Source organism: Trachurus trachurus, assembly GCF_905171665.1.
Source record: "Trachurus trachurus genome assembly, chromosome: 3".
In the NCBI taxonomy this organism is placed as follows: domain Eukaryota; kingdom Metazoa; phylum Chordata; class Actinopteri; order Carangiformes; family Carangidae; genus Trachurus; species Trachurus trachurus.
In genome coordinates this window covers 34,006,950-34,033,716 of record NC_139893.1, presented here as the reverse complement: position 1 = coordinate 34,033,716, position 26,767 = coordinate 34,006,950, and the positions used below count along the sequence as shown (strand labels likewise).

Here is a 26,767-nt window from a genome sequence, read left to right as displayed (position 1 = left end):
GATAGATAGATACTTTATTGTCCCCCTTCATGGCCAGTTTCCTTATTGTGATTTAAAGTCCATGTTAATTTTTTAAAACCTTCATCACATCAACACTTCAAACCCCTCCTGTGACTCGTATAAAAGAAAGGAGGCTTTCAGCTATTTCTTCAACAATCTTGATCTTCCTACATCCAACACTGCAGGAAAGCTCCAAACAAGACTTCAACCCTGCATCATTCTCCAAAACTTGGAGAGAGACTCTGATACCATCATGATCCTGCTCCTCTTCCTGTTTGGTCTGGCTCTGGGTGCTGAGTCTCCTTCAGGTGAACCTGAAGTGAAGCTCATGAGCAGCTCACGTCTCTGCTCCACGGATCTCAATACAACATGCATCTATAATTAAAGGTGATGAACATACTCCTATGACTATAGTGATTATGGCAATCGTGGATGTATTAGATCCATGATGGCAATAGGCAAATTTGCCAAAATGTTGAACTATCCCTTTAAGAAATAGAATGGAAATTCTCCACATTCCAGTCCGGTAGGTGGCGGTAGAGCGCCTGAAAGCTGACTAGCCTACTAACCGCTGATGAAATCAAGGGAAGAAGAAGAACATGTCCTGTCAACTTCCGCGAAAACAACGTGAGTGGAGAAGAATGTCCACATGTCTCCGAAATACGCCTTTATTCTCACACTACAGTTGTATCTAACTAAACACAACCGTGCGGAGCGTCTGCGCACATTTCTCTGTAGAACATCGACCATTGTGTAAACGTTTCTCCGTGACAGTGCTCTCTCTGCTGACGCTAACTCAGCTTCAGTCAGACTTTACCCGCAACACCATCAGCACAGATAAACGGGTCGTAGAGAGCAGGTGACGTTGGCGACCGACGAGCTGCACTTTTACTGTTTGAGTCCTTTGATTGAATGTGTTGGCCATGGGACATCCCAGCCTGGAGAAGATCACTGCACTGCAGCGAAACCCGGCGAACATCAGAAACCTCTGCATCCTGGCACATGTCGACCATGGTAAGTTCATATTCAACACCTGTCATACGCAGCCTATGTGTCAGACGAAGCCGAGTCTGATTAAAGGGAAAGAAAAGTAAAACAGTGACTATTCGTAATGTAAACTGAACCATCTGCATCTGTACAGGCAAAACTACTCTGGCTGACTGCTTAGTGGCGAGTAACGGGATCATATCCAGTCGGCTGGCTGGGAAGGTGAGTGACATCTTCTACCTTGTCATGCACGCACATAAACTCAGGGCCGTTGCTAGGAATTCTGGGCCCCCTGAAAGAATACTGAAGTGGCCCCCTACCCCCTGACTTTTCCACTTTTTTTTTCTTAGACTATGTATGTATTATAATTTTGTATTTAGCCTACTTTGTTTTGATGCTAATACAGCATTACTATGAGTATTAGTCAGGGTCTTATGCAGAATAATTCAGTCATAAAGATTACTAGACTACTGGGTTTTTTTTTGGGCCCTACTGGGCCCCTAGAATTATCTTCACCTTTCTCCCCTGTACAACAGCCATGCACACACTACACACAACACCACCGCTGTCCATGGTGATGCTCGAGCCCCTGCACCGATGCGCGTATCATGTCTACACAACGATGATGGGACTTACAAGTTTTCATTCGCCATACACACTCATTGATTCACAACACAAAGTCACACACACACACACATCGCTCCTGACGCGAGACTATCAATCAAGTGTGCTTACCTTTCAGTTTATTTGTTTAAAAAAACCCCACAATCCATCCACGGAGACTTTGTAAGAGCCATATTTGTATTGCTTCCTACGTAGTAGTTTCCTTTAAAAATGTTGAACTGCTCCTTTAATTATGCTGCTGATGACATCATAGTAGTTTAGTTCTCAGACCAGGTTAAGCAGCCACTTGAGACAGTTTTTTGACAATACCTCAGAGTGAATCTTGTAACTTTTGTTTTTGCTTTTTAAGTAAAGTTATTTTTTTGAATGGAGTTACTGCCACGGAAGATTCCTTTTGTGTCAAGCTATTATTGCCAAGGAGACTGCTTAATAGTAGTGGTAAAGTGGAGTACTGGAAGGAAGAAAGATTGCCGCTACAGACTTATTCCTATGTTGTTACCTAGAGCGTCTCTATGTCTCTGTGTGCATCCGAAGTAGGAGCAAACGGGTGATCATTGAGTAACTTAGAGAAATAAAACACAGACAGAGCATAGATACAATGAGATAGACCTATTACACGCTGTTTATTTACAGATTTTGATTGACAGATAATTGAGGACCAGGATCCAATCAAATAGGTAGGCCTATACCGGTCTCGACCCGCGAGATGCCGGTATCTTGTTCTGGCAGGATTCGGCACAACTGAAGCAGTGTAGGACCTTGACATGCTGGATTCCACTGACAGTAGATATGTTACTGTTGCAGCTGCGGTACCTGGACAGCAGAGAGGATGAACAGATCAGAGGCATCACCATGAAGTCTAGTGCCATCTCTCTGCACCACAGACACGGTAAGACACTGACACTTCACACTGTTGGATGCTATTACCCTGGATTTCTTTTTACTGGTTGTACACAGTCTGTCTCAGGGGCGTATCCAGACATTTTTGATAGGGGTGGCCCAAGTAGGGCACTGACGGGGTGGCATGCACCACACATTACAAACACACACCCACACAGTTTTGACTCTGATGAAGACGCACTGCTGCGTCAAAACGTTAGTCCTCTGCACCTATTAAAGCGCAATCAAGTGATTCATGTGCTCCAGATTCTTCCTTGGATTCATCCATTTAATTACCTAAGTTGCTGGTCCTCTCTGTGAGCACCGACCTCCACCGGTGGAGGGGCTGAAACACAAGAGACCCTCTTTTCACACACCCACACAGGGTTTGGCCATACCCAGTTTTGTCTGCAAAACCCATATCAACTTCAATTATTACTAACACTGCAAGAAAAACTAGACCTACTAGTCAAAATAAATAGTGGCAACATACAATTGTGATAGAAGACCTAAATATTTTATTCTTGAAAAAATAAATACTTGACAAAAGCCAGTATAACACAATGTATAACACAAACTGTAACTAAAACAGATTTGTGTGAATCTTCAGACACAGATTTTGATCAATTAAGAATAAGTTCTCATGTTGCGGTTGGTCACAGTGATGAACAGTCCTGTCGTAGCTGTCGTATCATACTGTAGATGATGGGATGGGATTTCTTTTCTGTGAGTTTATTTAACAGTTCAGCTGTTTTGAAAACTAAAAATTCAAATGTTCCTTCTCAAGGTTTATCAACTCAGGGTTAGAGTCAAATTTAGTAGTTTTTTGCTTGTTTCTGGAGTTTGATATGGCATCGCATGTTAATTCTCCTCAGTCCAAACAGAAGGAATGTGGAGATATGACCGTGGTCTTTGTGTCCCTCTACTCAGGAGATCAGGAGTACCTACTCAATCTTATAGACTCTCCTGGTCACGTCGACTTCTCCTCAGAAGTATCCACTGCTGTCAGGTTGTGTGATGGCGCCATTGTGGTTGTGGATGCTGTGGAGGGGGTGTGTTCACAGGTAAACATCTCTTTTGATTGAATAACTGTAATTGTGTAGGCTGTTGGTATACAGTAAGTGAGGGACATTTTAGCTTTCACTTAACAGAACATCATGTCACCCAATTAACATATTAAATTGTATGATAACTTCATGTGCCCAATTGGCAACTTACAAAGCATCCCTTATGGACAATGTCCCACATGTCTGCTCCTGCCAGAAAGATCTCTCCACATTTTTCACAAACTGAGAGTGTGTGTGTATTTTTCTGAATTGAATGTGTATTTACATTTTTTAAGTATTTTAATAAATCATTTGAATATGTTTACTCATTTTCAATTCAAATGGCTGCTACGGCCACTAGGGGGCGATGTTGTGATGGCCCAACATCCAGATTTGTTTGAAACATATCCACCAATACGTGCTTTCATCACAACACGAATGATTGTTGTGATATATTTAGCAAAGCCGCCCCACTATAGAGCTGCTACATTAAATTGCACTGCAGCACTGATTCAAACAGACCCTGCATATTAATAACCTAACCTTCACCTCTGCTGGTGACTATAGATTGTCTTTATTTGGGTAAGGAATGTGGAGCACCAACAGTTTTCCACTATATGAATTCATTCAACTTGATATGAATATATAGACTGCTAGTTTATTCACATAGTGCCTTTTTATTTCGACACCTTAATTTTACCTCCAGCTCACATGTTTCAGTCACATGAAAAATGTATATTGGAAATTCCACAAAACTAGAATAAGGACCAATTTTCCACACTTTGTTTTTTTGATATGTAATGTTCACAGGAAGTGAAAAACCAGCTTTTTTCCCTAAATTTTTGCATGTTAAACACAAAATGGGCTTATGTGACACCTCAACTTTCCAATTTCTTCATAATTAGACCATGATCTTGGTCTCTTATTAGGTCCTTTCCTATAATTATGAGGGAAGGTGTCTATTTCTTATTCTGTGCATGCTACCCTGTAAGTATTTTCTATCCTCTAAGTAAAATATTGGTATGTTAAATATAGGAACTACAGCCATATCTTTTTAGTGGATACTGATTGTGTTCGCCATATACATATATGCCATAGTGTAAATAGCATAGCTGACATGAAATGTGACGGTCATGTGTGTGTTTGTGTTGTGTACAGACTCAGGTTGTGTTGCGTCAGGCCTGGTTGGAGAATATCAGGCCTGTCCTGGTCATCAATAAGATTGACCGGCTGATCATGGAGCTGAAGCTCACGTCTCAGGAAGCCTACAGCCATCTGCAGAAGATCCTGGAACAGGTGAGGGCTCCAAGTCTCCCCTGGCCCTGACATAAGCCTCAGTCTTCTGTAACTCTATAAGCCAGTGTTCATGGGTGTACCTGTGTTCAGCTGTGTTAGTATATTATAGACCACTGTAACTATTTGTGTGCATGTTCTATTCCACCTGGTAGGTGAACGCGGTGACAGGACATCTGTTCACATCCAAAGTGTTGGAAGAACAAGCGGAGAAGGAGGTTGAGACAGAGAGCAAAGAGACGGAAACCGGTGAACAGGTTTATGACTGGAGTGCTGGGCTGGAGAAGGTTGACGACTCCCAGCTCTACTTCTCTCCTGACCAAGGGAATGTGGTCTTTGCCAGCGCCATAGATGGATGGGGCTTCAGGTGAGGCTGCTCCATCACTACTCCATGTTCAATCACAACAGGACTAGAAGGCTAAAAATGACTGTCTGTTCAGAGGACTGGTTTCACTGGTCAACAGTGTGGAATATGCCATTTGTATATTTGACATTGAAGTTGAGCTTATGCAGTTTGTGTATAATAATGTATAAAGTGAGAATAGGTTACAAAATAAAGACCCAGGCACTCAAACCACATAATATGCACACAGCTAATAAGCTGAGCTGAATGAAACCGTATTTCAGATGAAAGGAGTGTTGGGATGTATCCTGATTTAGGAGTTTAAACACTGAATTGCTGGAGTAGTATTGTCTTTTTGATAATAATAATTAAAAAAACAATGAATATACATGACACCTGAAGTTGACATTGTTTGAGATATCCTTGTTATGACAACTTGACATAAAGACAACATAACCTTTAATAGCAGACCTAATTGCCAAACTTTAAAAAATGATGTCAAGTTGTCATAACATTGTTGTCAAACAATGTCAACTTTCATTAAAAGTGAGATAACTTACCGACTGACACTTAACGACAACTGTCATTCAAGTATTCATTAATGTTCATGACAGGTGTCGTGTCATGTCATGGTTATGACAGTGTTATGCCAGTCTTATGAACACGTATTCAAGTAAAGTGTTACCAAATGTTGTGTCTTGTAGCATCCAGCAGTTTGCCCACATCTACAGCCAGAAGATGGGTATTAGAGAAGAGGTGCTGCTCAGAACCCTGTGGGGGGATTACTACCTCAATATGAAGGCAAAGAAGGTCATGAAAGGAGCTCGGGTAATGGAACTACACTACTGTCTTTTCAGTATCAGGGATGGGCAATGATTTTCGAATAGTCGAATAGTCGTTCAGTTAAAAAAAAAAATCTTTTTTTTTACTGTGGCAGAAAGAGAAACACAGAAAGACTCCACCAAAGTTCTGTGTGAAATTATGTCAAATAAAAACAAGTGAAACTGAGGTGCAGCTCAAACTCTGCAAGGTACGGACTGTGATGAGAAGCTACCGGAAAATATTGACGATTAATAATCGATTAGTACCCCGCGATTATCGAATAGTACTTTTGCTTGAAATGGCCATCCCTAATTATAATAATAAATATGGGATTTCTTCCAGCACCAAGCATTTGGATGTGAAACCAATATAAATCCATCTGTTTCTAAAAAGAGTTTCTGTGCACTTTTTTAATGAAACAAATGTCATAATTTGGTGTATTATGTAACAACTTACTACAAAATGTGTTTGTGTTCAAGAATTTTATTACAAAATGTGGCATTATTACATCATGAGGTGAAAATGTATTACATTATTACATAATGCGGTGCTACAAACAGCAAGGGCATTTGGGGCATGAGGACAAAGATTCTTTGGTCTGATAATAAAACTGGACCTTTTGAGCACAAACTGTTGAAGTCATCTCTACATCTAATGTGTTACATTTGCCTCCCTCTTTGCTGCAGTTCAAAGGGAAGAAGCCACTGTTTGTGCAGCTTGTGCTGGATAACATTTGGAGTTTATATGACGCAGTCGTCACAAGGAGGTGAGAGATGTTACCATCGTAAATGTAAAATCACAACCACTATTGTTTCTTGATTAAATTGATTCTGTGTTGTTGTGGGACATTTTGAAGAAGAGGGAATGTACGACTCAAACCTTGTCAGAGTTAAGACTACACTGACTGGATTTTTTAACAGCTACACATTCATAATGAGCTAATAACTAAATCGATGGGAGTTCAATATCCACTAAATGATAGATTATAATATATATCATTTTGCACATTGTCAACACGTTTTAATCCTCACCCAGCCCTACTTTGGCTTGTATTGCATCACTGAGCTCTCCAGCTACAGCACTACACCAACAAGGCCTGCAGATAGTTACAACATCACCAGGGTTACTACTAGGGTTGCAAAGGGGCGAAACATTTCCAGAAACTTTCCATGGGAAGTTAAACTGGGAAATTTTGGAAATATTCCAACTTGGAAACTTTCCATAGGAATTAAGGGAATTAACTGGAAATTAACTGGAAATTGGGGATAATTTAAACAAACTGTATCATATCCAAACATAAATGTAAATATTTTGTTTTGTAATAAGCAGACATCCATGCAAAATAATACAATTAAAAAAACATGACCCCCCCCCCCCGCCCCCGCCGCCAAGTTCCCTGTTAAGGACCAACCTTCAATTTTGTAAATTTCCCGTTTATTCCCATATATTCCCATATATTCCCATTTATTCCCATATATTCCCGTTAATTCCCATGGAAAGTTTCCAACTTTGAAAATTCCCAGAATTTTGCAACCCTAGTTACCACACTACCATATCTTCACAAAATAGCTGTAATGGTGGTACATGTATAGAATAGAATAGAAATACTTTATTTAATCCCCAAGGGGAAATTTAAAATGTCACAGAGCAGCAGCAAGACAATACAGACAACAACACAGATCACAACACTGAAGTGAAATACATAAAGACATAAAAACACATAGTGTATTAAAACACACACACACACACAAAAAAAAGTCAGGTCCTGTGGGCATCCATACCCTGCCATCTTTAGTAATCAGATCATATTTCTCTCTCCAGGGACAAGGAGAAGGTGGAGAAGGTGGTGACGTCACTCGGTGTGAAGGTGATGGCCAGGGATTCTCGTCACTCTGACCCCAAAGTCCTCCTGACCGCCATCTGCAGCCAGTGGTTACCTGTCTCCCAGGCTGTCCTCTGTATCCTGTTCTGTCTGACATCACATTGTCCTGTCATCTCTGTTCATTTGTGTCTGTACTGTACATTTCTTTAACGCCGACTGAAGCCATGGTGTGTGAGAAGCTTCCCAGCCCTTTAGAGATGGCAGAAGATCGTGTGGAGAAACTGATGAGTGTTGGAATGCGACGATTTGACTCGTTGCCCCCAGAGACTCAGGACCTGAAGAAAGGTAGACTCACACCCCTGCAGTGGGGTCAGGCCTGGTTCTGGTCCCGTTTGGCTGTTGCTCTTCCAAAATAATTTAATGCAAACAAGCAGTTTTGACAACTTGGTGCCTTTCATCAGGATATTTTGTTTTTTAAAGGCCATGTCCGATCTCACTCATTTCTAACGACTTGTATGTTAGTCTCCCAAGGCTGTATATCAGTTTAAATGCACCACTATAATCCACTCACAACTCAATGTGCTAAGCAAAAACCCTGGGGTGTCTGCATTAGCTTATTGCATTCATCAATCTTTTAGTAGCGCTGATCTTTTCCTAGCTACTCACCAAATCTACACCTGCTCCTGACTGTGTGTAGTGCCTGTGTAAATGTTTGAAGGCACAGAAATATTACTTGTGACTGCTGTAAATTACAATTTAAATTCGTATTACTCTTTCTGTTATATTCAAAATACGTTGATGCCTTTGAAACACGTAATTTAAACTTTAAAATAAGAATGTATTCTTAGCTATTCTTACCTGGTTAAATAAAGGTTTACTACTGCTCAGAAATATTTGGAGAGAGAGACGTTTTAGGGATCGGACACGCACAAACACGTCAAGGCTCCATCTAATGATGATGATAATCTGATAGAAAACCAGAAAAACTTTTATTCCATAAATGTGCAGCTCTTTTATTATTTTATTGTGCTTTTATAGCGATATGGATCCCCTTGGGTCTGAAATAAAGAAATTAATGAATGAATGAATGATATGCGATGCAGAGTGTGTGTTGCAACACGTTGCTACAAGCTCGGTGGATGGAGCTGAGAGGTTCATCTGTTCATCTGTAACAATATAACCTGCCAATACAACTTCACGTGTCAATACAACCATGCTCCTACAGCTGAGGCTGTGAAGAGCCTCCTCCTCCCGTGGCTGCTGTAACTTTGTTTTTTTTTTCTTTTCCATGTTTCATATCGAACTATTTTGGCTTTACTTGGTTCTTTAAACCAAGGATACTTAATTGACTACATCTGTTAACCTCCATCCACGCCTTTGATTTACCTGTCCCAGTCAGTATAGTGATCTATCTTACATGTGTGTTTTCCAGTGTTCCTCCAGTGCTCTTGCGGGGAAGACGCTCCAGTCATCATCTTTGTGTCCAAGATGTTTGCTGTGGACTCCAAGGCTCTGCCTCAGAACAGGCCCAGGTAACTGGGACTGTGTGTGTCAGTCCACGACGGTGCTGCGTTCAGGTTTTTCCTTAATGCCCCATAGCTGTGGAGACGAGGGCTGGGTTTTAAAAATTCGACCTTCATTTGAATCGATTCGTAAAATCCTTCTACATCAAGTAGCGGCTGTAAGCAGCCTTCACTTTAGGGCAGTGTTTTTCAACCTTGGGGTTGGGACCCCATGTGGGGTCGCCTGGAATTCAAATGGGGTCGCCTGAAATGTCTAGTAATTAAAAAAAAAAATAATAATACAGATAAAAATATAAAAATATTATGATTAAAAACACCACACACAATCTTAAACAACTGTATTCTATACTTTCGTGATCGCAGGGTCACCAGAAATTTGTGATGTCAGAATGGGGTCACGAGCCAATAAAGGTTGGGAACCACTGCTTTAGGGATTTCTTCCTCTTTCTATGGTCTCAGCTGACACATCATGCATCTCTGATCTTAGTTAGATAGTTGAGGTTAGGGTTGATGTAAGTCTGACCTGTGTGTGTGTGTGTGTGTGTGTGTGTGTGTGTGTGTGTGTGTGTGTGTGTGTGTGTGTGTGTGTGTGTGTGTGTGTGTGTGTGTGTGTGTGTGTGTGTGTGTGTGTGTGTGTGTGTGTGTGTAGGCCTATCACCCAGGAAGAGATGACCCTGCGCAGAGAAGCTGCTAGACAGCGCCATGCTGACCGGATGACAGCTGGTCAGACAGCAGCAGAGAGCCACAAAGACCCCTCCATGCCACAGAAAGACCAGGCTGAAGGACTCACAGGTAAGGTTCCGTATGGTTGGATCAAGCTTCAGTCGTTTAATGTTTCACACTCAGACAAATAAAAGATGTAAAGACACTCAAATACAAAAAAGTTGCTTGGTTGTCGAGTGGTTAGAACACATCCCATGTTTGCGTAGTCTGAAGTGGTGATGGCCTGTTCACTCCTGACTGAGACCATCTCTCTCCCTGCTTTCCTGTCTCTCTTCACTGTCCTATTAAATGTAAAATGTCTAAAAAATTACACATGTTGCTGGATGTGACTTTCTTTTTTGTGTCTATCTGCTTTTTCTCTGTCAGCTCAAACTGAGAATCTGACATTGAAAGACCTGAAGCCAGAGGAGGAAGAAGAACAGAGGGAGACCTTCGTAGCCTTTGCCCGTGTCTACAGCGGGGTGGTCAAGAAAGGACAGAGAGTGTTTGTGCTGGGACCAAAGTATGACCCCGCCCAGGGCCTGAGCATGGTAAACCCACACCTATCGATCCAGCTTTACCTTACCTTGTTTTTATTTGTTTGGCCCGGTCAAATAGAAATACATTTAAAGCTACAGACACCGATGAACAGGCCTTTGTGCTCCTGTGTTCACCTGGTGGAGCGCTCACAGCAGCCTGTTAAAGGAGAAGTGCCGTTTTTTACAACCTGGACCTTATTACTGGCATAGAATCCAGTGGTTTACTCACCCAGATAACTTTGGTGTCATTAGGATCCTTCAGACGATATTTAGATCCATTTGAGTGGGGTGGTTAATGGCTCCTATTTCCCGATTCAATTAAATTATGATTATTGAGGTCTGTAGCACCGCATTATGTAATACAGCCCGCATCTCTGCCCCGCCGTTCTAAAAACAGCTTGCACCGACAATTAAAGGTACTGTTATGAATAGGGGTTATGGCAATAGGCGAATTTGCCAATATGTTGAAATATCCATTTATAATAAATACTTTGATCTTCCTCTTGCCTCTCAAAAATAGAGGAGGAGCAACCTCCTCTGCCTCTATGGACCAGCCTCCGCTTTCATACCACCACATGAAGCTGTAGCAGTTGTTGCTGAAATGTCTCAGGAGGACATGGTGGTCTATAGCAGAGACATTAGACAAATCTCTACATTTACGCTTTGCATTCTCTCATGTCTGCCAGCTGTCGGAGAGTTGCAGTGCTTCAGACTGTGTGCCTGAGGTGCCTCATCTCTCCTGTTGTTCCATGGACAGCATCTACCTGCTGATGGGCAGAGAGCTGGAGGAGCTGGAGGAGGTGCCTGCAGGAAATGTCCTGGGTGAGTACATCCGCTTCTTCTCTCTGCAGCTTCTTCAATGCTTTGTCGGTCAGATTTTGGGTCACTTGTCCAACACATTCAGGAATCACGTGATCAGATGGAAGCAATGTGTAATTAAAGGACAATTACCGTTTTCTACAATCTGAACCTTACTTCTAGCATAAAATACGATCATTTACTCACCCAGATAACTTCAGTGTCGAAAAATAGACGAAATTAGATCCAGCCGAGAGCCGCGTATATCCATATAATATATATATTAAAATGATCTGCCGCAGAACTCGTTCATTTCACCAATATTTTGTTATGATATGCTAGTGCTATTCCCCTCTGAGTCCAGGCTGACCTGTTATCAACATCCAGGGTCTGTAGGTTGACCTACTAACCTCTGACCTGGATGATGTCATCTCCCACCGCTGCCCGGCGTGGCTTGTTGCTATCGCTAATGCTACGGTTCGTTTCTGCGTGTTTCCGACTTGTCAGAACAAAATGAGCAGCTGGATGAAGTTCAGGCTTCCTCTCCGCAGCCTGGACTCACTAAAGCTCTGGCTAGTTGAGCTAAAAATGGAGCCGAATGCCGAAGCGGAATGATTATTATCAGAATGAGCCGGGCAGCGGTCCCTAACCCTATGGAGATGGATTTTGTTTTCACAGATGTTCTTCTCCTCTGCTCTTCCAGGTATCGGTGGTCTGGAGGAGTTCGTCCTGAAGTCAGCCACTTTGTCAACCTCCCCTGCCTGCCCCCCCTTCACCCCATTCAGCTTTGATACGCCCATAGTACGGGTTGCAGTAGAACCCAAACATCCAAGTAAGTCTGAAATTCCATAAATCTTTGACCATAAAGTTATGGTGTAATTTTGGTTTTAAAATATTCAACTCAGAATAATGTATAACATTACCCTCCATCCACAATCAGTGGCTGGCAACAGAGCAAGCCTCTGATCTTATGACCATCCTCTTGTTCTGTTGAAAAAGCAGCTTTTTTTTTTATATAGTAAAAAAGTAAATATATTATCAGCAAATTTTATGTACAAACAGCATAGTATTTTTTTTGGCGTTTTTGCCTTTATTTGATAGCACACAGTAGAGATAGACAGGAAAGGGGGAGGCAGAGAGAGGGGGAATGACATGCAGGAAAGGGCTGCCCGACACGGGATTCGAACCGGGGACGCCTGCGTTGAGGACTGTAGCCTCTACATGGGGCGGCCGCCTTAACCACTGCGCCACGCACCGCCCCAACAGCATAGTATTAACAGTAATAATGAATCTAATGTGTGACAATAATAATATAATAATAATCTGGAGGCTTCAGAGAGCAGTTAGTTTGTCTGAGGAAAGGGGCTGGGACTTTGATTTATGTATTTTCAAAATCTGGCCTGATAGAACCGTTTCTCCAGGATCTCTGACCCTACCTAAAAAATGTTTTCATGAGTGGCCCTAATACTGTTCCGTAGCGATGTATGTATGTGTGTCTATCTGAAAGTTGGCAAAAATGCTGTGGTTATGAATTTTGTATCCCTTAAAAAGTCATGGCGCTATAAGTGCACTGGTACCATTTTTCCTCATGTGTCACATTATGTTATGATCATTGAAGCGATGATATAGAAAAGCAGATCAATAGTTTTTCTGATCTCTCTGTGTGGCCGTCAGGTGAAATGCCGAAGCTGGTGCGTGGCTTGCGTCTGTTGAACCAGGCCGATCCCTGTGCTGAGGTTCTGATCCAGGAAACAGGAGAACATGTTTTGGTCACCGCTGGGGAGGTTCATCTGCAGCGTTGCCTGGACGACCTCCGAGATCGGTCAGTCTGTGTGTGTGTGTGTGTGTGTGTGTGTGTGTGACAACCCCAAAAAGACCTGTCTCTGCTTCTCCTCTTTTTTTTCATTTTCCAAGTCAGAAAGAAGAATCTTGCCCAGTTAATTTTTGCAGAAAATCTCACCTTGTATCTGGTACTCATAACTGCGCTTCTCAATATTGCATCCACTTTTCTCATCTTAGATTTTCAACTTCTACATTTTTTTTTCTGTTTAAGTGAGATTGTCTATCTTCTATATCTATATCTCTCTATATATGTGGATATACAGCTCTGGAAAAAATTAAGAGACCACTTCAAAATGATCAGTTCCTCTGGTTTTACTATTCATAGGTACTGTATGTGTTTGAGTAAAATGAAGACTTTTGTTTCATTCTATATCCTACTGACAAATTGGAAATAAAAATGTCATTTAGAGCATTTATTTGCAGAAAATGGCAACAGGTCAAAATAACAAAAAAATCTGGTGTTTTCAGACCTTGTGTAATGCAAAGAAAACAAGTTCATATTCATTTTAAAACAACACAACACTACTTTTTAAACTTAGGAAGAGTTTAGAAATCAAAATGGGTGGAATAATCCCAATTTTTAATCGCAGCAGTGTTTTTTTTAAATGTATTTATAATCTTTCTTCCTCATTAAATATGATTTGGTTGAGGTGATCAGCTAAGTAGAGTGAGGTGTGCTTGTGTCGGAGTTCAATAGACACTGGAATCGATGGCTGCATGTAGAGAAGCTGATTTATTAAGAACATTTTGGAGTGGTCTCTTTATTTTTTTATACAGTCTAAAAAATATATCAGTCTTAAAAAAAAAGATATATATATACAGTATATCAGTCTAAAAAAATAAAAGCAGTGCAATTGTATTGCATACATGCTGTACACTGAGCGATGTTCCATTATTTCATGTCCTAATGACGCTGGCCACCACTGACTGATTAAACATGTGCAACATCTTAAGGCAGACATCCCAGGACCTGTCCAGTAGGTGGCATCTGAGTTCAGGGACGAGTCCAGTTTGTGCAGTACATGGGCCGTGTCCAGTACAGGACATCGGTGTGCTTGCTGTCTTTGCTGTCAGTTTCAACAATCTTAAAGCATGTCCTGTTGCCTGTAACAAAACCCCGGTACAGTACATGCACTGAAACCCCCACTCTGACTGCCACCTCCTCCTCTTGGTGATGTCTCCACCACTGAGGTGGGTCAGTGTCTGTCTCTGCCTACAGTGACAGCAGATAGATCTGAATGCATTGCCAAGAGGGCACAAAATGCTTCTCATGTTCAACCCCAGGTCATGTTTCTGCCTTTAGCAGCAGCTCATGATGGGAATTCTGTCTCTTTTCAGTGAGCCAGATCATTTGACTCACCAAAAACAGCCAGCTCTCTAATAACACTTCATTTGACCACATCGTCCTTTTATAAACCAGCCAAATTAAGCACTGCTCTGACCTGTGATTAGTAGATGTGCACATATATTACTGAAATGACCACATAAAATCACATGATATCACACATTAAATAATAACATGTTCATGTGTGTCCAATTTTTAAATCCTACATTCTTTAACATTACTAATTGAGTTCAAGATAGAGAGATATTTGCTGTACCTCTTTCCAAGCCCCATGTGTAATCTTTGGCCATTCTCCCAGAAAATCTCTAGTTAATTTAATCCTAGTAGAGGGGATCACTGATAGAGGTACAATATTTTTTTCCCATATTGAGCCATCTTGTGTTTGTATCGTCTGATAAAAATACTGTCATAACTTGTAAATATGACACAATCCAATAATGTTTCAAGTTGGGCAGTCCTAATCCCCCCTTGGATTTTGCTAATTGTAATACTTCTTATCTGACCCTGGGCTTTTTCCCCAGCCATATAGGCAAGGCAATTTATTATTATACTATAAACGGTGAGATGAGACGGATGTAAGAATAATAGATTTAGGAGGAGCAACTGGTAAAGCCTGGAAAAGAAGGAGAAATCTCGGAAGTACATTAATTCTAATGTAAGGGGAAGTGTAGCCCAGTGATTTAAATCTTTCCAAATTTTTTCTACTAAATTTGTATAATTGGCTCGATGTAGATTAAATTCAGGGGGTGTATTTATTCCCAAATGCCTAATGCCATCCCTAGGCTATCTAAACAAACATGAGGTTTTCAATCGAGGATAAATCAAATTATTCATAGAATGGTAAATGGACTTGCACTTAAATAGTGCTTTTCTAGTCACTAGAGAGTGCTTCCGTTTTTGAAACATTTATTTTGTAATTTGAGTAAAATCCAAATGTCTCAAGGCAATTCATTAAATTAGGGACACTCTTTGCAGGGTCAGAGATATATGCAATTAAGTCATCTACATATAGCAACAATCTGTGCTCCTCCATTCCCCTCAATACTGTTTATATATATATATATATATATATATATATATATATATATATATATATATATATATATATATATATATATATACTACACTATACACTAATACTATATACTACATTCCAGACACGGCTGCTGGGCCAAGTGATTTCAGAAGTGCAAGTAGTTCTGAGTATTTGCTTCATGTGTCGTAATGTTACATAATTATACATGATTATCTCATAGCGTGGTGAATGTGCAGGTCACTGTCCTGTACCATTCACCTCCATTGTGTTCACTGAGCAGCTCACGTCTCTGCCCCGCCGATCTAAAAACAACATGCACCGACATGCACGGACAATTAATGGTAATGATCCTACCCCTATGGCTATAGGGATAATGACAGTGGGTGAATTTACCAAAATGTTGAACTATCCCTTTAAGTGCACTTGTCAACACTGTATCAACACATCTCTGACACAGTGTCACATGGCTGGCCAATAGCTGTCTGAGCCCTTTATTGGCAAGCAGCCTGACCTGCAGTGCGTTAGAACCAGGTCAGTGTTCAGCCACCAAGTGACTTTGACTTTGACATCATGGCCCCACAACACGCAGGGGATTATCTCCCTTTTTTTTTTTTTCTTTTTTTTTTTTTTACCCACAATTGCTTTATCGCATTTGGCAAAATAGGGTTACATATAAAGTGACTGCGGACACTTTTATGATGGTGTTTTTACTGTATTTTAAATCATCCTTAGCTGAGTGACAGAGGGAGAGAATTTATCAGGAGCAGGAGCAGGGTCAGTGAGCAGCTGGGATTACATGCTCTCTGTTGCTCTCCTTAACTGGATTAGACGAGCATGTGTCTGTATATGTAAGTTTGTAAGTAATGCCATGTCAGCCCTGCACACATCCATAAGCACAGTCTAGTTCCTCTAAGGCATGACCCTGTCAGGCCTGAGGAAGCCAAGAAGCCTGGGTGTTGTTGAATAAAGAGTTAGAGAGCCTAATGAGTGCATGTTCCGACCTGTCTTCTCATCATGGACCATCTGCTTTGTAACAATGAGCCAAGTCACACTAACTAAAAAAAACTTTTAAATTTACTTTACTTGCTTCATTTTAGTGCGGCTACAGGAAAGGAACTTGAGGCAGGATTTGTGAAGAAATACACATGTGTTTAAAGTTTTTTACTGCTAATGGGCGATGAAGCGTTCAAAACCAAAAAGAATGAGCCCACTCGCGTATCTCTCCGTTGCCTTGAACAGGCTGTGTGCTGCAAAATGCGCTGCAAATTCTGGGTCCGAATTTCCTGCGCTGTCCGCGGATGTGACGTCAAGTGACGCTGCATGCCCGTCCTCGAGATGGTGAAACGCTGTTTTGTTTTTTTCTGTGAGAGACTGTGGCGGGCCCAAAAGAAACTGTGGCGGCTAATTAATGGAAAACACTGGAATAGTTTGTCGTTTTCAATGCAGCCACAGTGTCACTGTCACAGCATCAGCTGCACTGCTGTGGAGAGTTCATGCGAGCTCCTGCACCAGTTTGGCTGATGGCTGCAGTTACCCTGATGGCCGTTGTATCGCTAATGAGTCTTATTTCTTGATCCTGCCTCAAGTTCCTTTAACCACCCGGCGGTAAACCTCTAAAAACCTGTGGGTAAGTTACTCGGCTCGTTTTCTCCCCCGGGACGAGGACGGAGGTTGCCCGGCTGATGAGCTCAACTCCCGGGATGCTGCCTCTGTGACGGCTGGTGCCGCTTGGCTGCTCCCACAGTGGCTCTCCACTTCTCCGAAAACGTCGGAGCAAATCTCCTTACAGACGTTATTTGGATAAACTGACAACAGATTGGGAATCTAAACTGTCACTTTCTCGCATGAAAAAATATTACAACTTAAGAAAGAGTTATTTCTTTACTCGCTGCTCACATGACTGTTTAGGCTGCAAGACATCCGCCGACCGCTGCTGGTCGCAAGCCAAAGCCGTCGAGGACGCGCATGCAGCGTCATTTGAAATCACATCCGCGGACAGCGCGGGAAATTCGGACCCAGAGTTGCAGCGCATTATGCAGCACACAGCCTGTTCAAGGCAACGGAGAGATACGCGAGTGGGCTCATTCTTTTTGGTTTTGAACACTTCATCACCCATTAGCAGTAAAAAACTTTAAACGCATGTGTATTTCTTCACAAATCCTGCCTCAAGTTCCTTTACACCACACAGATTTATGGTGATAACTATCAGACTATGAGCCTAAAGATCTACCAAGCAATGGTGGAGTAGAAATGTGAACTGATGAAAAAAGATCATATTTTGTGGCAGTTGCTGAACCATATAACTATTGAGCATGTGTTGCACTTTCTGTGATGAAATGTAGTCTTTAATAGAAGGATTTTTGGAAAGCAGTTAAAACCCTCCTGTTCAGACAGGGGTTTGGCGAGTGTACAGTGTTTAAATTCTGTGCTTGGAACTGAAAAATAGTATGACAGTCATCATTCTGACTGGGGAGGGCACACTGTCTGTCACCAGTACCACTAACATGAGTTTGACTTGTCTTTTTAAAGGTTTGCTAAAATAGAAATCAGCGCATCAAAACCCATCATACCATTCAAAGAAACAGTGGTCCGCCCACCAAAAGTGGATATGGTGAATGAAGACCTGGGCAGGCAGCAGAAAGTAGCAATCATACACCAGGTGAGTCATCATCAGCTTCAACCAGTTCTCCAGAATGTTCTGTGCTGAGCATGTTGTGTATAGGTAGAGGATGTCTTTTACTGTGTTTTACATCAGCAGAGTGGAACAGGTGGTGGACAGGTAGAGGTGTAGTGGAGCACAGAGCAAATTTGTTGGGCTGATCATCTCCTAAACTCAGCCTTCAACCCTTTAACTGCCTGCTCGACTATTTGGTTGAGCTCATTTTGGGTCACTATATCTCAATGCGAGGAGTGCCTAACTTGGTTCAACCTGGTTAAGCCATCTCTACCACTCGGTTGAGGTACGCTGTGCTCTAGAAATCCACTAGAGGGCACTTTGTTCTTAAAAAATAGTATTCTTCTTCACACCCCCTACAACCAGGAAATCCGAAACACAAAAATCATTCACAATCATCATCAATCACGAAATTAAATGTCTAATATTTTTTTTTAAACATGCTCAACCAAATGGTTGATTTCTTACTGATGGTAAATGTAGCAAATTAAACTAATGTAAGTAAAATTGACTAAAATCTACCAGAAATGTGACTGTTGTGTCCCAAAAAACATGACTGCTGGTGCACCAACACAGACAAGGTGTGTTCAGATATTAGAACGGGAAATTAAAAATTTTTCTATTGTTTTGCAGGATTTTCTTTTCCTATTTGAATGTAACAATGAATGTCTTGCACTGTTACATATAATCAGAAGTGTATTGAATGTGAGAATTCTGTGCTGTTGCACACAGATACGGTACAGATGGGAAAATTAGAAATAGAGTGTATTCAATGCCCCAGACATTTTTTGTTGTTTATTTCTCATAAATTAGCATTTCATGTGAATTAATCTACTGTCCCTGGTATTTGTATGAAGTTCTGTACTTAAACCATTAAGTGATACAGTATATCAACCGTTTGGTAGAGATCAATATTTTAAAAACCACAGGGTCTGTTGAAAAAAAAATCATTGATTGTGCTTATGATTCACCTAAGGGTAAAATAACTGCAAAGAAATATTTTTTTTCACTGGTTTCTTCTTGGTGGGGTTGTTAAAGGGTTAATATTTTTCTTTTCAAATGATTGGTGTTCAAACATGTCAGTGTGTATGTATCTGATGCTAGGTGAAGGAAGAGGCCTTGCAGGGGCGTTCAGCAGACACACTCCATGTGGACCCCAGTGGTCTGGTGACCCTCACCACACCCAACAGAATGGCCACCATCAGTGTCAGGGCAATCCCTCTGCCTCAGGGTAAGACCTCAACACACACTAGTCAGTTTAAAGATCTCAGTACACATCAGCTCTTTGTTGTCCTCCACCGTGTCACTAATATTTGGTTAAAGGATGTGTTTGCAACCCCGTAAAAAAAACAATTGAATTGAATTTTCTTAACTAATTAAAGTGCCTTTCTCTTTCGTGTGGGCTTAATCTCTTGTTAGCCTTCATTTTCCCAGGGGGAAAAGACTAGTTCAGCAATTAGTCCTTCTGGACACAAGGTGTATGGTGTAAGGGAAATATGTGGTTTTAATCTGTGGGTGAAGTGTGACCTGCACATTCACCATGCTGTGAAATGCAGATGCAGCCGGAACTACATTCCAGACACGGCTGCTGGGTGGAGTGACTTCAAAAATGCAGGTCGTAATGTTACATAATTATACGTTTTATTATCTCATAGCGTGGTGAATGTGCAGGTCACAACTTGTCCACCAGAGCGTTTTAGAGTTGTTGGATTGTGTATTTGATGAGTTAGATGAGGGAAAAGCGAAAGTACCATGCGCTTCTGTTGCGTTAGCTGAGCAGCTCACGTCTCTGCCCCGCCGATCTAAAAACAGCTTGCACCGACAAAAGGTTAAAGGTAATGAACCTACTACCAAAACTATAGGGATTATGGCAGTGGTTCCCAACCTTTTTTGGCCCGTGACCCCATTTTGACATCACAAATTATTTGGCGACCCCGTCAATCAAGATGTGCCAACTAATTTTATATGCTGCATTTTATTTGAACTCAATTTATCTTTGATAAAGTGAAAGTATAGAATACAGTTGTTTAAGATTATGTGTGGTGTTTTTAATCCTAATTTTAAAAGGAATATATAATAATTAAAATAAATAAATAAATTCATCAGTTACTAGACATTTCAGGCGACCCCATGTGGGGTCCCGATCCCAAGGTTGAAAAACACTGGATTATGGCAATAGGCCAATTTGCCAAAATGTTTAACTATCGCTTTAAAATGGTTCAACATGTTACGCCCCCCCTAAACAAACGACGCTTCAGACAGAGACAGAAATTTCAAATGAAACCATGGATTTCTTCTCATTGATAAACCATAATTCAAAAAACAGAAAATCATGACCAAAAAAATGAGGGAAACAGGTAGAGGAGGGAGAGAGCACCCAAAAGGATGAGCGAGAGAAAAAGTAAAAGTGCGTGGTGTGGTGTGACACACATAACATCATCATATTTCTTTAAATTGAACTAATTTTCACAACAATGATGTTGATGTTTGTCCTGTCAGAAGTGGCCTCTCTGCTGGAGAACAGCTCCAAGCTGATTCGTACTCTGGAGCAGGTGAACATGTCCCTGAGGGAGGGGAAGAATCTGGACATCAGCCTGGGGACTGTGGAGGCCCTCATCCATCTCAAGGACCAGCTCAAGAGCCTATTGCAGGGGAGGAAGTGGAGGAACGCTGTGGACCGAATCTGGGCTTTTGGCCCTCGCAGGTAAGCACACAGCAATACTCAACACAAGAAGAGCATAGAACAAAATAGATGGACCCCTTAGGCAGCCAACTGTCTGGCTCTCACGCTGACCCACTGGACCCTAACGCACCTGTCTTCATGTGAAATGAAGTGAGCAGACTAACACCATCCCGTTGTCCCGGGGATGTAAAAATGTGTACTTGGGACGATAATCAATATCCCCCGGGAAGCAGTCGGGACGAAACGTTTTGGTTTTTTTTGCACTGAAAATGCACACATCACTGTCACTACACAAACGGCGCGAAGCTTCCTGCTGCACGAGACTCATACACAGACTATTGCACGAGACTGACAATAGACCGGCGAAATTAACAATAAAGAAAATGTTACTACACACAGAGAGACTGAGAGAGACTGAGAAATATAATACTATTAGACTATTAGAACTCAGTGGCGGGTCGGATTGGAAGAACCGCAATACAGTATGTGAGATAAGTGCACTCTGCTCTTGGTTATATCAACATACACTTGGACCTGCCATCTAAGTGAAATATCCAAGTAGTTCAGATGATAACATTAACAAATATGGCCATCAGGGATCAGGGAAATGGTCAGTTCATTTCTAACTGGACTGATGAGTTGAGCTTCATTTCACCGGACTGCATCAGCTAAAAGTGACAAACTGTCTCTGTCCCTGTCCGTCACTGAGGAGATGCTGCTGTTTTTGTAATAAGCTGTTGGACATTTTGCAGAGAGGTTTAACAGTCTTCTTCACCATGTTCCTGTTGTTTTTAGGTGCGGCCCCAACATTCTGTTGAACAGTGTGGAGGGCTACGAGCGGCCCTCGGTGTGGCAGTGTCTGAGCAGGAGCGACGGCGCCGGCGAGGCCAAAGCTCAGGCCTCAGTTTTACGAGACTTTGACAACAGCATCGTCAGCGGCTTCCAGCTAGCGACTCTGTCGGGGCCCATGTGCGAGGAGCCGCTCATGGGGGTGTGCTTCTCCATCGAGAGGTGGGACATGCAGTCTTCAGTTCCACCTCAGAACGCCGACTCTGTAGAGGAGGACTCTCTGCACCAGCCAGATCTCGGTGTCGGTGAGACATCAACAGAAGCTGGGGGCCCCGGCCCGGCAGCGGGGCCCAGCCAGGCCAGACCCAGGCCAGAGGCAGCGTCTACAGACTGCTACGGGCCGGTCTCTGGCCAGCTCATCGCTGCCATGAAGGAGGCGTCCCGTCACGCCTTCCAGGCTCAGCCACAGAGACTCATGGCCGCCATGTACACCTGTGAGATCATGTCCACCGCTGAAGTACTAGGTAAGAGAGCACTGGTGACAAACTTCCCATGTCCTGTCAAGTCTATTATTACTTTTTTTTTTTTTTGTGAAATTCGAGACAAACAACACAGTGGACATCGATGTATACACAAAGTGAACAAGGTGTATGTCTCACTGCTATTTAGACACACAAATAGCCTATGGTGAAATCTTCGCTTTAGCAATTTCACAAATAAAATAAAAGTTTCAATTCAATAATGGGTGTCAGTTAGCCTAATAGGCTAATGCCTTGATGACGTCAGTCAAGTTTCATTCAATATATTCAGAGTTAATTCCATATATTCAAGGTTCATTCAATATATTCAGTTTCACTCAGTATATTCAGAGTTTCAATCAATATATTCAAATATTAATTTCCTGAACGGCGTGCCATAATATACATACATACATACATATACATATATATATACTATCTATCTATATATATATATATATATATATATATATATATATATATATATATATATATATATATATATATATATATAACCAAGACGACATCACTGCATGTTGCCTGGCTGGCAAGTGATGGCCCTCATCCCCGTCTACAGACTCTACACACTGTGCTGTTTTCTCTACTAGGCAAGGCAAGGCAAGGCAATTTTATTTGTATAGCCCGTTTTTACAAACAGTTTGTCTCAAAGGGCTTTACATGGCATCGTAGCAACATCCTCTGTCCTTAGACCCTCACATCGACTGAGGAAAAACTCCATGGAAACCCTTTTAACAGGGAAAAACAGGAGAAACCTCAGGGTGAGCAACAGAGGAGGGATCCCTCACCCAGGACGGACAGACGTGCAATAGATGTTGTTACAGACAAGAAAACAGTTTACAGTTTGTCACAGAATGTGCGGAATATGGAAATGTTAGCAGGGGTTGATGAGGGCAGTCTCTAGTGGGGGGGGGGGGGGGGGGGGCAGGGAGAGCCGGTCCTCCTTCATCTGGTTTCACTGTTGCATACACCTGAGCTTTTTGCTGTCTCCATCCTTAAATGCCTCCTTTTACTGATGGACATATGAATACGTAAAAGAAATAATGTCAATGATAATAATAGCAGTAATTATAATACATTATTATCATTTCAGTGAAGACCTAAAATTCAGTATGAAATATTGCAAAGGATTTTTTTGTTTTTTTTAAGCATTTTTAATATAGAAATGTTGGCCTTCTTAAAACTATGTACATCTATATGCACTCAATACTTGGTTGGGGTTGAACTACTGGAAATGGACTTTTTCGTGATATTGTAATGTAATTATTTGTTAATGGTGAGCACCCATCCCCCCCCCCCCCCCCCCACAATTCCTCTCTTTTTTGGTCCTGACCCGTTTGCATCCCTGAATAATAACAATGTGTATGGACAGAGAGAGAGAGAGGCACAGAGGTTTTTCTTGTCAGATCTGTTTAACTTGAAGTATCTTTATCACTTTTAATCACATAGTCCATCATGCTCAGGATATAGTTTAAACTGTAGTCTTGCTTTTGTCACAGCTGGTAAAACAGTCTAATCTGATTGGTGTTGTGCTGTCTCTGTGTTTGTGCACATTTTCCTTATCCTGCATCTCTGCCTATATCAGGCCGAGTGTACGGCGTCCTGGGGAAGCGAGAGGGTCGTGTCCTCCATGAAGAGATGAAGGAAGGGACGGACATGTTCATCATCAAGGCCGTTCTGCCCGTGGCCGAGAGCTTTGGATTTGCTGACGAGATCCGAAAGAGGACCAGCGGGCTGGCCAGTCCACAGCTGGTCTTCAGCCACTGGGAGGTGAGCTGTGTTTCTGCTTTAATCATGACAGAAGCACATTCTGCATCTGTCTGTTTAACAAACACAAGCACTTTTATCACTGGTATTAACCCTGTGATCAGTATCTGAATGTTTTACTACTGGTCACTCAAAGAGCCCTCACACGTTACACATTGATTCTTACACAATTTTTCTTTCCAAATGTTCTGATTGCAATGTGTGGTGTTACCTCTACACTAGACGGTATGTTCATACCAGATGGGAATTGGAAGCAGTGTCCCATGTCCATAAAAAAGTAATTTGCTAGGGAGATTTTTATAGAGCAGCTCCAGTGCGTCTTCTGCAGTCTCGCATTGTCAGCAGATAAGATAAGATAAGATAAGATACTTTATTGTTACTGCATGTTATATACAATGCAGTTCAGGTGCACTGCCTGAAACCACACTCAAAACAGAAAGACAAATTACACACAGCCACATTCTCAAGACACACTCAGGTTGAACATAACATTGTCAACATTTGCAAAGGGAACGTGCAGACCATTAACAATTATTGCACATTTATTGCACATAGTATAAGTATATACACATTAAAGACCTAAAAAGTAGATACATTCCAATCTTCTCTTTTTGACACTGGGTGTTACATTCATTCACACTCACTCTGCAGCAGAACTCCTCCCACATTCATTAGTGTGAATGCTGAAATTATGTAAAACATTCAAAATACTTCTAGCTAGCATTCAAACAGCTTTAATTTGTCACAGTATACTAATGTGACTATGTGTTTGCTGACCATGAGGTCATGGGTTCGATTCCTGCCTCTATCATGTCTTTGCATGTCGCGTCACTGCTTGCATCCTATGTGCAATGGCGTTCAGCTGCTTTCAGCATTCACACGTATTTCCATCAGGAAATGCATTTTCTAGTTTTTTTATTTTTTAGAAATGAACAATGCGTTTTAAATATTCAGTAGGATCAAAGTGTTTACTCTGTTCATGATCAGCAGACAAATCTTTTGTCAGTAAGGAGAACAAATTAGGACATATTGTTCAGAAACACACAGACAATGTTCTCTCTCATTCTCACAGTCAAAATTCTCACGAGTGGTTTGTTTGCAACAAACAAAAAGGACCATAATTACATGAACAGGTGTTTGATCTTGTCTCTCTCATCCTGTGTGTGTCCCAGGTTATTAGCAGTGATCCAAACTGGGTTCCCACTACCGAAGAAGAATACCTGCACTTTGGTGAGAAAGCGGATTCTGCCAACCAGGCCCTGAAATACATGAACGCTGTCCGCCGCCGCAAAGGCCTCTATGTGGAGGAGAAGATAGTGGAGCACGCAGAGAAGCAGAGGACACTCAGCAAAAACAAATAAAGAGGAGAAGCTCAGGCAGCAGCCCCTCCCATCAGTCTGTGAGACTGGCACAAAGAAAACACAACCTGCACTCATTCAACAGTGACCATGATGACTGCCTGCATACCTTCTTGTGAAACACAATAAATTCCACAGCACATATTAAGAGTTGTGACAATGATGTGTCTGATGTACAGTATGATCATATTGTTTTCCCTAATTATTTATGAGTGCATTTACGTTAGATATATACTATACTTGGAGTGTAGCAGCATTAAAAAGTGATGATGACTTCACGCAGACACAATCAGACAATAAGGTTTATCTGTGTTTGGTAGAGTATAGAATAAGGAAACAAAGAAGACTAAAGAAAGATGCTACACACAAAAAAACAATGACTATGCATTAATAAAAAGCTACTGATTTGAGGATTGGGGTTAGAACAGGTTTATTTTTGTAGTTTTTGTGGCATATTTTTAAAAAATGACCCCTGTTGGAATTGTCCAATGGGAGGGGGGGGGGGGGTAAAGAAGGAAGGAAATACAAAGGGAAAGCTGACAGAAAGACAGACAGAAAAGGGCGAGGGCAGCTTCACAATAAATCCATAAAGAGCATTGTCAATGACAAAACTCTGTATGATTAAGTCTATGAAGCATCGTCTTTTACCTCCTCACCAAAACCAGCAAGACCTGAAAACAGATCGATAATGATAAAGCAGCATGATTGATGAATCACATGTAAATATGAATTATGTATGCTACTGTGGGCCAGCCTTCCTTTGTAAACAATTTTGAAAGATGCTATATAAATACAAGTTGTTGTTATTAGTATTATCACTATGATTTGACTCCTTATACACACTGTGGATCTTTACTATACAGTTCAGCCATTAATAATCAAAGAAGGTTACAGTACAATGTTACACATACACACATATAAAACATACGGTCTAATCCTCACAGTCTTCATTGTCACCAACTACATGTATGTGTTCCCTGTAGAAGTGGATTGGCTCCTCCCCCACCGCTCTGTGAGCCGGTGATAAACTGTCCAGTTGGGTTGAAATTGAAGCAGCAGAGCTGTTCTGAGAATAATGAATGCAATAACTCTAAATGTCCAGCAGAGAAAGCTGCAGTAATGATTCCTGACAGGCTTTTTTAACGTAGTTCACTCAGCAGATGTGTTACAGGCTGGTCTCTCTGACTCAGACTGATACTCTGCTTTAAATCATCTGTCTGATACTTCGTTTTCCTCCTCGTTCCTTCATGACACTGAGGTTCTTCACCTCTCCACACCTCTGCTATAAAATAAAATCCTTTACTCATTCATGTGTGTGTGTGTGTGTGTGTGTTTGACCGATGAGTCAGACACCCATAC

At 41.6% G+C, this 26,767-nt stretch overlaps 1 protein-coding gene across 1 annotated transcript; it reads left to right on the top strand.

Moving 5' to 3' along the window:
* The first annotated feature begins 605 nt into the window (after window positions 1-605).
* Window positions 606-26,549, top strand: efl1 (elongation factor like GTPase 1). Its single transcript, XM_083998203.1, has 22 exons — window positions 606-1,014; window positions 1,142-1,209; window positions 2,416-2,500; window positions 3,421-3,554; window positions 4,695-4,832; window positions 4,985-5,196; window positions 5,877-6,000; window positions 6,681-6,760; window positions 7,816-7,952; window positions 8,039-8,161; window positions 9,249-9,348; window positions 9,989-10,131; window positions 10,429-10,592; window positions 11,267-11,402; window positions 12,082-12,210; window positions 13,053-13,200; window positions 18,131-18,260; window positions 19,380-19,506; window positions 20,775-20,979; window positions 21,754-22,271; window positions 23,869-24,053; window positions 25,223-26,549. Exons 1-22 carry the CDS (start codon window positions 924-926, stop codon window positions 25,409-25,411), a joined length of 3,366 nt encoding a protein of 1,121 aa, XP_083854329.1. The 5' UTR covers window positions 606-923; the 3' UTR covers window positions 25,412-26,549.
* The last annotated feature ends 218 nt before the right edge of the window (window positions 26,550-26,767 follow it).